General features: G+C 34.5%; 2 protein-coding genes across 2 annotated transcripts; one reads left to right on the forward strand and one right to left on the reverse strand.

Moving 5' to 3' along the window:
• Positions 1–799: 799 nt before the first annotated feature.
• Positions 800–7,500, forward strand: LOC129921161 (trifunctional enzyme subunit beta, mitochondrial). Its single transcript, XM_056002861.1, has 8 exons — positions 800–1,051; positions 5,643–5,799; positions 5,863–6,037; positions 6,092–6,292; positions 6,352–6,526; positions 6,584–6,714; positions 6,777–7,166; positions 7,230–7,500. Exons 1-8 carry the CDS (start codon positions 985–987, stop codon positions 7,341–7,343), a joined length of 1,410 nt encoding a protein of 469 aa, XP_055858836.1. The 5' UTR covers positions 800–984; the 3' UTR covers positions 7,344–7,500.
• Positions 7,501–11,062: 3,562 nt separating this feature from the next.
• LOC129921150 (zinc finger RNA-binding protein 2-like) lies at positions 11,063–13,861 on the reverse strand. The gene has a single exon (XM_056002843.1). It carries the CDS (start codon positions 13,632–13,634, stop codon positions 11,334–11,336), a length of 2,301 nt encoding a protein of 766 aa, XP_055858818.1. The 5' UTR covers positions 13,635–13,861; the 3' UTR covers positions 11,063–11,333.
• Positions 13,862–14,145: the final 284 nt, after the last annotated feature.

The raw sequence follows: 14,145 nt of genomic DNA on the forward strand, positions 1-14,145 counted from the left end.
AGAAGCGAAATTGTTATTTGGGTTGTATATGAACAACCCATTGTATAATAGGCATAACTATTTTGGATTTGGCTTTATTTTTGACATTATTTGACAATTTTACATCCAGATGTATTTTTTAAACTAGTGAATAATATGGCAGTTAATCCGGTAGTCTGCTTTTCTACACGAAGACGTAAAGTTCAAGATGCATATAAGAGCAAGGGAGAAAGAAAGTTCGAATAAAAGGGATGGAAGATTTTCTAACCTCCCGACTAACAATTTTGCTTCTATAAAGCTTTACAGCTGCTATAGTTGCTTGTGTAAAGCTTTATAGAAGCAAAATTGTTTGTAGGGCTGTGAATCGCCGGTCGAAAATTTTGAGACTCACTTTGCATTTCTCTTTGAACTTATTCTTTTTTTTTTGCTGTATTTGATTTCATTGGTCGCAGAGTTTTCTTCCTCTGATGTATATTATTTCGGTAAATAGTAACTTTTTTTTAAATTTTTTTAAATGTTTTCGTTGCACATGGAGTTGTTTTTTGTATATTTTAGTGCTTATTTTGGAATAAAAATACATACGAAAATGAGAACAAAATAAAACAAAAAAAAAATAGCTGTCAAATTTGCGTCTTATAAAAAAATACTACGTTTAGAAGCGCGCGATGCACCGAAGGGAAAATCAAAAGGAAATTCGAAGAAAATGTCTGCGCCTTGCGTCTACGTGTAGAAGCAGACGTAGTTGAACTCACCTAACTCAAGAGAGAACAAAAATAGTTCTGGAAAACCAGAACTTCGGAATTGTTTCACTGAACAAATCTACAAACGATCCAAAGAAAGACAGTTCGCTCACTGTTGGCTCTTGGCTCATTTCATATAAGCTGTTGCATTTTTTTTGGGCCATCAATAAAAATTTATAATATTTATTAAATTCATTTCATAGCAAAAATTCAATTTATTTAAAACTGCATTTAAATAGTTTAAGTTCAAATTAATTTTTAAACAATGGCCACTTATGTGAGTAAAATGAATCAGCTGTCTTCCATCGTTGCCGCTAACCTCCGTCGTAATGGTAATTTATTTTTTTTATTGATTCTTTTCATTTGATAAAACACCTTTTTACTTTTTAAAATAATATTAAGAGAAAAATGCTTTTCATAAATTTAGTATTTACAAAAAAATATATTTATATATTGTATAATTTTGTAATGATGTATACAATTTACTGAGAGATAAACTTGTGTCCAAAGTCCAATTTTATACAACTCAACTCTGTCATCATATCAAAATTGACTTTCCTTTCGCAGTGGGTAATTTTTTGATTAATCAGAAAAGCGAATTATTCCGAAGTAAATTCTTTATGGAATTTGTTATTATGTAAAGAAATATAGTTTGTTATTCTCAATTCCTGATAAATAAAAAATCAATGGAATTGATCCGGCATTAGTTTGATTTATGCACTAGAATAACCGAAATAGGATAAAGGCAATGCATGTTATGAAATCTTTGGTTAGTTAAATATTTATACAAAAAATAGTGGATCCCATTAATTATGATGTTGAATTACTTTCAAAGAGCCTACTTTTTCCCAACTTAACATTTTTGTAGGCTAAGAAGTAATAGTTAATTGAACTGTAAAGTATCATAATCATTTCAACCTGCCAAAAATATTCAGCCCTATCGTAAGTTTCACTTGAACAAGATTCCACCCAGAAAAATTGAATTTCACTTTTCCCCTATTGTGAGTTCCGGGCGTAAAGTTGTTGACGTTCGGTAAATTTCTTGTATTTTCAACTTTTTTTTCAGGTAATTTTTGAGGTATTTAACAGCACTTCTCTCACTAAAATTTTGGTTCCGAACAAGAAACTAGTTAATGTAAATTCCTTTCGGGTGAAACTCATGATAGCTTTTTAAAATCCGGGCGAACAAAAATATTCCGGGCGGAAAACATTCCACGTGACAAATAAATAAATAAACTAAACTCACAATAGGGCTGACTAGTCTCGCCCACACCAAATTTTGAGAGTGGAGTGATAACCAAAATGTGAGTATGTAGTCTTATAGCCTTATGCTTTTCAATAACGAATTCAAAAGTCTAGCAGCTTTAAATCGGAGTTTTATATGGTTTTCGGGAGATTAAAAAATATCGCGAGTTTTCCAATTAATGTGAGTAGGCTAAATTAACACAAATTCACATTTTGAATATAAACAATGATGCTCTCACATTACCCCTAAGCCTGAAGACATCAATCTTGACTATGCGATCAATAGAACGCTGTTTCAGTGGCTTTTTTTGGAGACATCTGTTTATTTTTTTTTTTTTTAATTCAGAACTCTCGAACATAGAGATATGGTTAGTTTAAAAAAGCTTATATCTTGAATTCTAATTGTAGCATCGTCAAGAATGTCTGTGTCAATTTACCCGACTCGCATTAATTGGAAAACTCGCGATGTTTAACCTCCCGAAAACTATAGGTATAAGGCTGCAATTTAAAGCTGCCAGATTTTTTAATTTGATATTAAAACGCATAAGGCTATAAAACTGCATACTCACATTTTGGTTATCACTCCATTCCCAAAATTTGCTGTGGGCCCTCTTCTAATTATTGATCAGCTCTTTATTAAGTTCGGACAATCTCTTATTCCAGCAGTAATCTGCGATCATATGCGTATCCTTGCACCCATGTTGTTTTCATTTTATTCTGAGAAATTTACTCATGTCGTGCGGTTCAGAGCGCACGGCTTATGCTTAACTAAAATTAACGAAGTGCGCATATGCGCATTATGGCTATCCCATAAGAATTGTGTATGTTTGACAATTCACTCATACTATTTTCATTTTGACATAAGCCCATGTGCGCTCATGCCTATTACTAGCTGAATACAATGGTGCAAATGTAGCTGTAGCTTGTAGTACTGTCAACATTTTACAGAGGGAAAACCCTACAAAAGTTGGCGGCAGCTGAGCAAAAAAGTTAGAATTCGTCAACTTGCGCTACAATCTACAGCTACAACAACACCATTGATTGCATTCAGCCATTTATAGTTGGGCTTTTATGGGAGAACTTTTTTAATATCAGTGTGCCCTAACGTTTGCTCAAAAGCAATTTACTACAAAATATGCCACTGAAACATAAGAAAACACAAGAAATTGAAAGAAAAAATATTGTATGAATTCACTTCACCGCTTGCTTCACAATTACACTCCTGCTCAAAATTAACGCACACCTTTTTCTTCTTTAGTTAGACCTTACAAATTATGTAAAAATTGAAATAAATATTACAAATGTATGAAATTCTAATAATAGCGAACTTAGCTAAATAAAATGTATCTAATCTTATTTAAAATTTTAAGATTTTTAAGAAAAAAAAAAATTAAAAAAGGAAACAAGTGACAGTTTTTTCCAATAATTTTATTCAATACTTGGTATTGTCTCCTCTAGCGCATATGACAACTTGGAGTCGTCTGTTCGTTCCACTAATTAAATTTTGAAGGTTTTGTTGTTATTCTTTTTTCATTGCAGTTTTCAGATAATAAAGACTGCTTGGAGGTGGATTTCGGTCGCAAATGCATTTCTTCAACATTTCCTAGACATGTTCTATTGAATTTAAATCCGGATATCTGTGTGGTCAATCCAAAGCTGGTATATTAAAATCTTGAAGATATTCTCAAACCACTCCCTACGTGTTGTAAAGCAGATTTTACTTCATGCAAATTTATGACTCTTCTCTAAAAGATTCGCGGGTTGACAGACAGATTTCAGCAAATCTCTCCCCAAATCTTCTCCACAAAAATTTTATTTCATACCTTGAATTTAAGATCACTCCTGTCTCATTTGAGAATTAACGATGATACTGTGACATAAAGTAATAATAAGACTTTTCTGTAAAATAAATAGGATGTGCATTAAATTTTAGCAGGAGTGTATTTATTAGGCTATAGTTTAAAGCCCTCTTGTTGCCTAGAAAGTTTTCGACAGCTGACACATGATATCCACGCTTTTTACTCTTTTTCATTCTTAAAAAAATCAACAAAAAGAGGATGGGCATTTTGGACGTTGAGCGGGCAAATGAAATTGGTATAAAATGAAAGAGCTATAGCTTAGGAAAAACTTTTACATTGGAAGTTTCGCTGTATTGCTTTAAGAATGCAAGATATTGCAATGTTAGTATTGTTTATGCATCGTTTAATGTGTTTGTGTCCTTCATTAACCGTGTGATTTGAGGACCATCGAATATGCCAGCTTTTAAGATTTAAATTAGCATAGTTTTATATGAAGTGGGGAAGGAGAAGAGCATAGACTCAGGACAACACAACTTTGTACACCCTGACTCAGACAGCCCATCTAAATACATAGCACGACTCAAGATAGCCCAAAGAAATATCGAATTTTCTTTTCAGATAAAAGAAAAATATGCTTGTGTATTAATATATATTTACCTTAGCGACAGTAAAATAATTGTCTTTTGCCTTGGGAATTCGAAAAGAAAATATATTTTTGTATAAAATTGATGGCAAAATCAAGGGGCACGGTAGTGCCCAGCCAAGTTCTCTAGCAACTTTGGCACTACACCCTTATTTACAGGAAACAACTCAGGCCATTTTCGACCCCCTCTAACTTCAACGACAAAAATGCTAGAAATTTCAAACTCGCTAAATGTGATGAGCTGGTCGAAACCAAACTCCTCACAAAATTTCAGCCTCTTACGATTAGTAGTTTCTGAGATATAGGGCTTCAAAAATCGCAAAAACCGTAACTGACTGACTGATTCACTCACTCACTGACAGATCATCAAAATTATGGAGAACTTCCCGTTAACGTAGAAACTTGAAATTTTACACGGCGGCGATAGGACTTGTGGTGTATACAAAGGAAAAAATCGAAAATTTGAGATTTCAATTCAGGGGGCGTGGCATCCGCCCATTTCCGCTGAATGTTCATATGATATTATAGAGCACTTCTGATTATCGTAGAATCTTGAAATTTTGTAGAATGGTAGAGATGGTAGTTTATACAAAGGAAAAAAATTAAAATTTGAGAATTTTAGCCAGGGGGCGTGGCAACCGTCAATTTTCACTGAATTTTCGTCAAAAATATAGAGATTTTCATTTCTACAGCTATACCTTGCAAAAAGTAGTGAAATCACAACAAAAACATTACTGTTAAAAAAAGAGCCAAGTTCTCCTATGTTGAAATTATGCTGGCACAAAAAGTACTGAGATGTAAAAGTGTACCAAGTTCTAAAGTTTGGGTTCAAATTCGTATCAATAAAATTTTGATTGTTTGCTTGGCAATTTTTGAAATAACTTTAAAAATCGGTAATTAAAAGAAAAATTGTCAAGGGTACAATCAAAATTTTATTGATACGAATTTGAACCCAAACTTTAGAACTTGGTACACTTTTACATCTCAGTACTTTTTGTGCCAGCATAATTTCAACATAGGAGAACTTGGCTCTTTTTTTAACAGTAATGTTTTTGTTGTGATATATTTTACAAGAAAAAATCATACAAATGTGCCAATACCTAGACAAACCAAATCTGCTTTTTGTGACTGTCATACAACCAAAAATCTATCTATCTATCTACAATCAAAAATCACCGTACCCGATATCACATTATCCTCCTCATAATAACCTCAATGTGTTTAAATAATTAACAGGTGTGCGAAGCTTGTCAACAGCAAACGAAAAGAAAGTTTTGCCCAGCCAAAGTGGACAAAACATTGTGTTGGTCGATGGCGTGCGTTCGCCATTTTTACTGTCTGGCACAACATACTCGAAATTGATGCCTCACGAACTGGCCCGTCATGCTCTTTTGTAAGTTACTGCTTTAGTAATGAGTAGGAATAATATCTTTAACCTAAACCATTTTTCTTAAAGGAGTCTTTTGCGGAAGACAAACTTGAGCAAAGAACTTATTGATTACGTTATCTATGGTTCCGTTATTCAAGAAGTCAAAACATCGAATATAGCTAGAGAAGCCGCTCTAGCTGCTGGATTTAGTGATAAAACGCCAGCCCATACGGTGACAATGGCTTGCATCAGTTCTAATGCTGTATGATGTTTTGAAAAAAAAGTGTGCACCTTCTGATTTAAATTACTTTTTTAGGCTATTACAACCGGAATGGGTTTAATTGCAACTGGCACTTATGATATAATTGTTGCCGGTGGTGTTGAATTTATGTCTGATGTGCCAATACGACACAGCCGCAAAATGCGTGCTCTTATGTTGAAAGCTAACAAAGCTAAAACACCAATGCAAAAACTTTCTCTTCTTTCAACTATTCGACCAAACTTCCTTATTCCAGAGGTAAGATTTGTGAAAATGAATAATTACAAATTTCAACTAAAAAAATCACTTATATCTAGCTCCCAGCTGTTGCTGAGTTTTCATCTGGAGAGACAATGGGTCACTCAGCTGATCGTCTTGCTGCTGCTTTCCAAGTCAGCCGCAAAGAACAAGATGATTATGCTCTGAGATCACATACTTTGGCCAAAGAAGCTGAAGAAAAAGGTTACTTCACCGATATGGTTCCATTCAAAGGTATGCATGAAAATAATTGTTCACTGACGTTTGCATAATAATTGTTTTTATTTTAAGTATCTGGTGTTGACAAGTCAGTTGACAAGGATAATGGCATTCGAGTTTCCACAGCAGAGGCCCTAGCTAAATTGAAACCAGCTTTTGTCAAACCACATGGAACAATTACAGCTGCCAACGCTTCGTTCTTGGTAAAATAAAAGCTATTTCAATACTTAATAAATAAAAATTATAAAATGAACTATGTATTTAGACCGATGGCTCATCTGCTTGTTTGGTTATGACAGAGGAAAAAGCGAAACAACTTGGACTTAAACCTAAAGCATATTTAAGGAATTTCTTGTACGTGTCGCAAGACCCCGTTGATCAACTTCTGCTTGGACCAGCCTATGCTATACCAAAACTTTTAAAGAAATCAGGGTTAAGTTTGAAAGACATTGATTCATGGGAAATCCATGAAGCTTTTGCCGGACAAATTGTTGCCAATCTTAAAGCACTCGATTCAGATTGGTTCTGTAAGACACACATGGGAATGAGTGAGAAATACGGAGCTCCAGATCTAAGTAAATGGAATAACTGGGGTGGCTCCTTGTCTATTGGTCATCCGTTTGCTGCAACTGGAGTTCGTCTTTGCATGCATACTGTAAGGCTTATTTGAATTTGTTTTCATTATTAGGATAATTTTTTGTTTGTTTGTATATTTTAGGCAAACCGTTTAGTTAGAGAAGATGGCCAATTAGGCGTTGTTGCAGCTTGTGCGGCTGGTGGGCAAGGTGTTGCTATGCTTCTCGAAAGATATCCTGGCGCAACCGCAGACTGAAAATACGATATGCGTCTCATGTCCAACTTAGAAATAACATAGTGAAAAAAGTGCTCTTAAAAAATTCATATTCATAATATTTTTTGTTGAAATTGTAGTTATTTTATATTACGGTAAAAAATCTTGTATTTTTAATATTAAATAAGTTTTGCTAAAATTTCTGTTTATCATCTTCGTTTACGAATAATTTCGCTTATATCAGTGTATTCAAGGATTGTCAACAAACATTTCCCTATCGAAACAAAATACAATAGTTGCTGCTATTATTGGAGCCATAATTGAAGTCCTATCATTTAACTTGTATTCATTACATTTTTTACTATTATTTAATTGAAATATACAAAGCGCAGCAAAATACTAAGCTCTGTTCTCATGGAAACTCCCTTTTTAGGAAACAAATTTTTAAAAATGCTGATCTAATACGGGTTAAATTAATTGAGAAAATCTATTAAGAGGGGTGTACCGTCACATAAACGGCTCAATGTTTATAAACTGGTGGATAACTTTTACACTTCTTGTAAAGATAATCGAATGAAATAAATTTTGGTATTTAGTTAATAAACAAGGCTTGAAATTTCTTAATTTGATCAATTCTATTTTGAATTGAGATTGAATCAAACTAAGGATTGAAAAACTAAAATTTTTTTTAAGTTAATCGGAAGTTATGCTATTTTTCTTGACTTTGCAATGTTTGAATAGGTGTAATTTCTGCATACATCAATATACTTCATATAAATAAAAAATATTAAGTTTTAAGGTATCAAACAAAGAAAAATTTTTAAAAAGAATTTTTTATTTTTATTTTTTTGGAAATAATAAATTAACTATTTTTTTTTTCAAAGTAAAATTTTGCTCTTCATTTTACTTTTTTTCTAAAAACTAAGATTTTTTCTTGAAAAAAAATCAAGGTAATAAAATTTGAGTTGAGATTCATATTTCTTTTTATTTCGGTTAATTATATTGATAACTGCAGAAGTTACACCTGTTCAAACATTGTAAGGTCAAGAAAAATTAATTTTTTTCTATAATAGACAAAGTCAAAGGGTAGACCTTTGACAAAGGGATTATTAAGGGGATTTTTTTTGTACAGCAATTTGAGTTGTATGGAAAGATAATTAAAAAAGAACTATGCGGATTTTAAAGGATTTTCGAAACATAAATTTTTGAAAAACAACTATTTTTAGGAATATTTTCTGAATTAGTGCTCATTTCTCATTTTCAGTTATTTCACACATAACTCTAACGGTTATTAAAAACATAAAAAAAACTCACCATTTGCATTGCTGTAACTCTTAAAATATTACTAGCATAAGAATTAAAATTTTCGGTGTGACGAGTTGTTCTTGAGATACTGATATCTACGCGTTTTTTTTTTTAATACGCAAAATGAGATTTATACTTAAAACAAACGCCTAAATGCTGCATCTAAACTTTGCTGAGCTCACAACTTTTTGATATCCCCTATATTCTACGCCTCATTGACTGAACTAAAAAGGTTAATGGAAAGAAAAATTTTTTTTATGGAAACTGATTGCATTGCATTCGAAAATTGATATAGTACAGACATGATGGTGGTGAATATTTTTAGCTTTCAGATGGTAAAAAATGTGTAGTAAGTTCTCATGTAAAAACATTGACAAAACATTTCAAAAAATCATTATTTTACAGAAAATATAGATTTGAATATACTAGTTTTATTCTTTAAATTGTTAGGCTTTTAGATGGTAGGTATATTTTTTGCACTGTTAAGTTTTTCCTCTAAATAAAATGGCGCAAAATTTTAAACGATAAAGTAAAATCATAAAGCTATTTTAGACAGATAATAAGTCAAAAAGCAGACTGATTTTTAAAGGAAATTACTAAAATGGCTTTAGCAGTTTACTTAATCGTTTATAATTTTCTGCCATTTTAAAAAATTAAATTTCATGAACTTTTCGGTACAATGTTTTCTTTGGCCCATTTTGGCAATTTTTGACAATGCCGATCTAAGCTAATATAAGAAACAACAATTTAAACAAAAAAAACGTTTACATACCAAAAGAAAATATATTTTTGGAAGCTTGATTGCAAAAAAAAAAAAACAAAGACACTGCTATTTCAAAACTGGGACTTAACCTAGAACGTTGAAAGTAGAAACCCCTCGATGTGATGATTTCGTTTGTCTTCTTGCTACTTTCTTCTTAAAAAGATCACCTTATATTTTCAATCTTGTCTCTATAGTGTTCTTATTGCATGTTTTTATAGAGTATAATCAAGTCTAGTGAATAACAAGTTATATAATTAAAAATGTGATTAATTGGCCGTGTTGGTATGATATAAAACATACTACGTCCATCAATCATATAAACACAAACTGAAACTCTTATAGCTTCAACTAAAATTAAGTATGGTAAAAAAAGATGAAGCCTTAAATCTCGGTCAAACATTCAATAAAAAAAACATGGATGTAGACAATTTGTAATCAATTGAATCATCAGTTTTAAGAACAGATGCATTTTTTTCCGTAATGGCATTAAGATGCAAGTGGCATCTTATGACGTAGACACATAGAAACACCAACAATTATTTTAGCTGTCGAAGTTTTAAGGCCTGAAAAATCCCAATAAGTTTTTTATTCTGTTCTTAAAACTTATGGAACTTTTGCTTTCTCCATTGAGTTATAGATAGATAATGACAAACATTAATTGCAAGGAGGTAATAATTTTTTACAAAGCTTTAAGAGGTCATTTGGAAAACGATTTGCAATTTTCCAAGTTCTGTTAAAATTATGTAAGATTTTTCTATTCTGTTTGACCTACCTCTTTTACGGCGAAATTGCGTGGTTTATTAAACATTTTGATAGAATACATCGTCAGTAAAAAAGGAGAAAAGCTCCAAAAGACGTTTTGTTTTGAATTCATGAATGGAAAATACTTAAATTTGTTCATCGAGGAAAGGAATAACGTGACATTCCTAACTTTATGACAAAGACCCTATGTTTTTAGTATATTAAGACATAGCCAACCGAACCGCAACTAAAACTGCTTTTTTAATATACTTATATAATACCCTTATTTGTGAATAAAAATCTTAGTTTTTTAAATTTTTGACTTAAAAGTGTAAAGAACGACTTTATGAAAAAATCTGAAAAAATGGTTCTCTTTACCAAGCTTATACTCCAAAATTATAACAGTTAAAAATCTAAAAAAAAACTATAATAGCTACAACTACAAGGTTTAAGTCTGTAAAGTTTAAATTTTTTGAAGCAAATAGTTCAGCTGAAATTTAAAATTGAACGGAGAAGATCCAAAACTTCATGTTATTATTAGACTTGAAACTTAACGAATAATCATATAAGCCCTTGGGAGCAAACAAAGTCCAACTTCTTTAAAATATCGACCATACCCTGATGCTCAGGTTTAAGGATTCAGAGAATAATAATTGAAACCCTTTTTAATCAGTACTTACTCTCTATCAGTTGTATGTAGTTTCTTTTTCAGCTTAAAACGAAATATAAGTTGATGTAGCACACTCTCAGTCAATTATAATATGAAAAGTTTCATAATTCGTATGTTTCCATACTTCCAGTTAGGCTTATTCCGTTAGTTTCATTATAATCTTTGATCAACAAAAACATCTTGAAGGTGATCGGTTTCGCATCCGTGAAACATTGCGTGAAACATTCAAGATGTTATTGTTGCTCAAAGATTATAATATAATATAAAATATAAATCTATAAATGCAGTTAAATGATTCTTGATATTTTTATTTGTATTGAGAATGAAGAAAATATCTCTCAGATATAATAATAATATATATAAATAATAACATTACTCATGAATTGAATTCTTAATGTTCTTCCGGCCAACCTACAATTTGTATGTTCGAATAATTGATTCCAACATCATCATCATCTATAGTTTTTCTCTTCAGTAGCTTCATAATTTATAATAATTCTTTGTTTTGTTGGGAATTTTCGTTTTCATTTTACTCCTTTGTTTTTTTTTAAGGTCAAGCTGTTGTTGTCTTGAGAAGTTTTCCATCAGTTTCGCCTTCATTATCGCCATCGTCACACACTCGCTTTCTATTCAATAGCCAAAATTTCCACTTTAACTTGGACGTCGACATTTGTTCCATACCCAAAATCTTATAAATTTGTTTAAACGCAATTAAACGCAAAAACATTTGAGCACAATGCGTAATATCTTCGCGTTGTTGTGCAGTTAAATTTTGAATAACATCTCGAGGTTCCTTTTCGCACGGATCAATTAATCCTGGCCCATTGATTAGCAAACCCGTCGAAACAGCCTCCATTATGCGTCGCAAACCATCCGAAGGGCCCAACGGAAATCTAGCCGAAGATATCACCTTTTCTACTAGCAATTCTATTGCCCATTGCGACATAGCCTGCCACACAGAAAAGCGTTGACGGATATCACGCATTACACGAATGACCAACACACAAGAAGGCAATGTAGCCGCCTTTGCCTGAAACCACTTCGAGTGACGCAATTCTGCGAGCGCCTGCAAAGCCGCCTCCCGCGGAAACCCATCATCCTCATCATCTGTTTCTTGTTTGACAATGCCACTGCGACATACATCTTCCTCACGGAATAGCGGAGTTGTCAAGGAAATATTTACCGTCATAGTTCCATCTGTGACCGAGATAGATCCATCGTCAACGCCCACCGAAACAAGATACGTCTTGTTCCCAGTGGAAAGTAATTTCAACTGAATAGTCAACTCAGAAGCTACACGCTCCAGCAGTGTCAATTTTGGTTTTTCTGCACACAAAACTACCAATTGTACAGAATTGTCACCTTGCAGCAGGAGACCCTTGGCCAAAGCTCCCACACGCATTACTCCCTGCAGAACACGTACTTTCCCATTGTCCCCAGCCTGTTGGAATGAAACTTTAGCCATACCATTGTTAGACTCACCTTCATTATTAGCAGCATCTGCTGCTTCATCGTTATTTGGTGAATCTCCGAACCCAGCCAAGACATCAGAAACCAAACGCAACACTCGTTCAGTGTTCGAGACAATTTCATGTATATTATGAAGACTCTTCTCCTTTGGATAGATCTCAGAATGCCGAGCAATTGTGTAAAAATCATTTATACCCTCCGGCCGGACATTGGGAACAATGCCAGCGAATCCTCCCCAGCCCATAAATGGTGGTCCACCACGAGAATTCATCGAACGTGGAGGTATTCCGGGGGGAGCCGGTCCTCCAACCATGTCAAAGTCGTTGAATCCACGGCGTGGTGGCCAGCCTCCACCCAATTCCATGGGATTCCTTCGCATGTTCCACAAATCACTCTGAAGCAGAGCCAAACGCTTCTGGCGAGCTGTTGGCTTCAAATCAACCACCAGATCTGGCTTAACTTTACGCTTGTACTGAAGCCGATGACGTCGGCCTTTCATGTGCATTTCCTTAGCATTTGGATCGCTAAATTTACAGTCACATAGCTTACAATTAAACATCGATACTTTACCATCTTCTTTGATCTCCTCGATGTACTCGGCCCCAACAGGCTTTACCTCGGGAGCATCGTTTTCTTCTTTGACAGTGGTGGGAACAGCATTGCCAGCAGCAGCTCCTTCGGCGGCAGTTGTGTCTGCGGCGGTAGCCTTTTTGGTGTCGGTCTTGGCGAATTTTGAAGGATCATCTTCGGGAATGGGTTTACCAAGTTTCGTGTGAAGTTTGACTACTTTCTGATGTTTGGAGCCGCGGACATGGGCAGCGTAGGCATCCTTGTCGGTGCAAATGACGTCACATAGTTCACAGTGGTATTTATTGGGACCGGTGACGGGCTGACTGCCAGCGGGTGCATTTAGACCGGCCTCGCGTTTCTTGTGTTTTTTGGATTCGAGGTGCTCGGTGTAAGCACGCGGACAGGAGCATGAAATCTTGCAAACCTCACAATAGTGGACTTGTTTGGGACGAGGAGGTTGCATTTTTTGTCGTTCCCGGTGGTGATGGGGATGATGGTTGTTTGGACGAGCGATTTGTGGTAGATTGCGTGTGGGCGGTGCAGAGTAGTGGACTTTAGTTTGTTGGGGAGCGCCGCCGGCGCCGGTGGCGTCGTAGAGATTGTTAAAAGGTTGCATTGGACGACCATAACCGTAGTTGGAATATGGTGGTGGAGGTGGATTTGTTGGATGGTAAGGAGTTGTGGGGTAGGCAGCGGCGGCGGCGGCATACGGAAATGGTGGAGCGGTGTTGGGATTTACGGATGCCGCAGCGGCTGGGGTGGTGTATTGGGTTGCATCGCCGTACGGGAAACCGGAATAACTATTTGCCGCCATTTGAAAGTGAATTTGGTGGGAATGGTTAGCAGATAGGTTTTTTTGTTGGATAAAGAAAAAAACTGGGCTTTTACGATTTTATTTTACGTGAAATGTGTAATTTTTATTTGTTTGAGGTTGCCGAGGGGTCGGTTTTTTTTTTCATTAAAAATTAGTGAATTTCGACTTTTTTTTTGACGTAGCGTGTGCGCCAGACCACAGTTTTACCAACTGCAACGAACTAAAATGTGAATAAAAATGCTAATCTAGTACTTTTGTTGTTGGATTTCGAATTTGATAAAATGGAATTCTGTATAATAGGTGCGTTCCACCAAGAGAGATCTCTGAGGGCTTAGATTTTTTAATGTCGTTTTCCAAAATTCAAGGAGTGACACTCCTAGCTATATAATCACTCCGAAAGGAGTGATTTCAAATTCCAAAATTGAAAAAGGAGTGAATTTTTGGAGTGAATTCTTCACTCCCAAAATTTTGAAGGAGTGACGGAGTGATTACCAATACTTATACATTTTAC

The sequence above is a fragment of the Episyrphus balteatus genome, chromosome 1 (assembly GCF_945859705.1).
Source record: "Episyrphus balteatus chromosome 1, idEpiBalt1.1, whole genome shotgun sequence".
In the NCBI taxonomy this organism is placed as follows: Eukaryota; Metazoa; Arthropoda; class Insecta; order Diptera; family Syrphidae; genus Episyrphus; species Episyrphus balteatus.

Coding starts and splice junctions, on each gene's coding strand:
- LOC129921150 (XM_056002843.1), bottom strand. CDS start 13,634: ATGGCGGCAAATAGTTATTCCGGTTTCCCGTACGGCGATGCAACCCAA.
- LOC129921161 (XM_056002861.1), top strand. CDS start 985: ATGGCCACTTATGTGAGTAAAATGAATCAGCTGTCTTCCATCGTTGCC. Junction 1,052..5,642: donor CGCTAACCTCCGTCGTAATG/GTAATTTATTTT, acceptor AATAATTAACAG/GTGTGCGAAGCTTGTCAACA. Junction 6,715..6,776: donor CTGCCAACGCTTCGTTCTTG/GTAAAATAAAAG, acceptor CTATGTATTTAG/ACCGATGGCTCATCTGCTTG.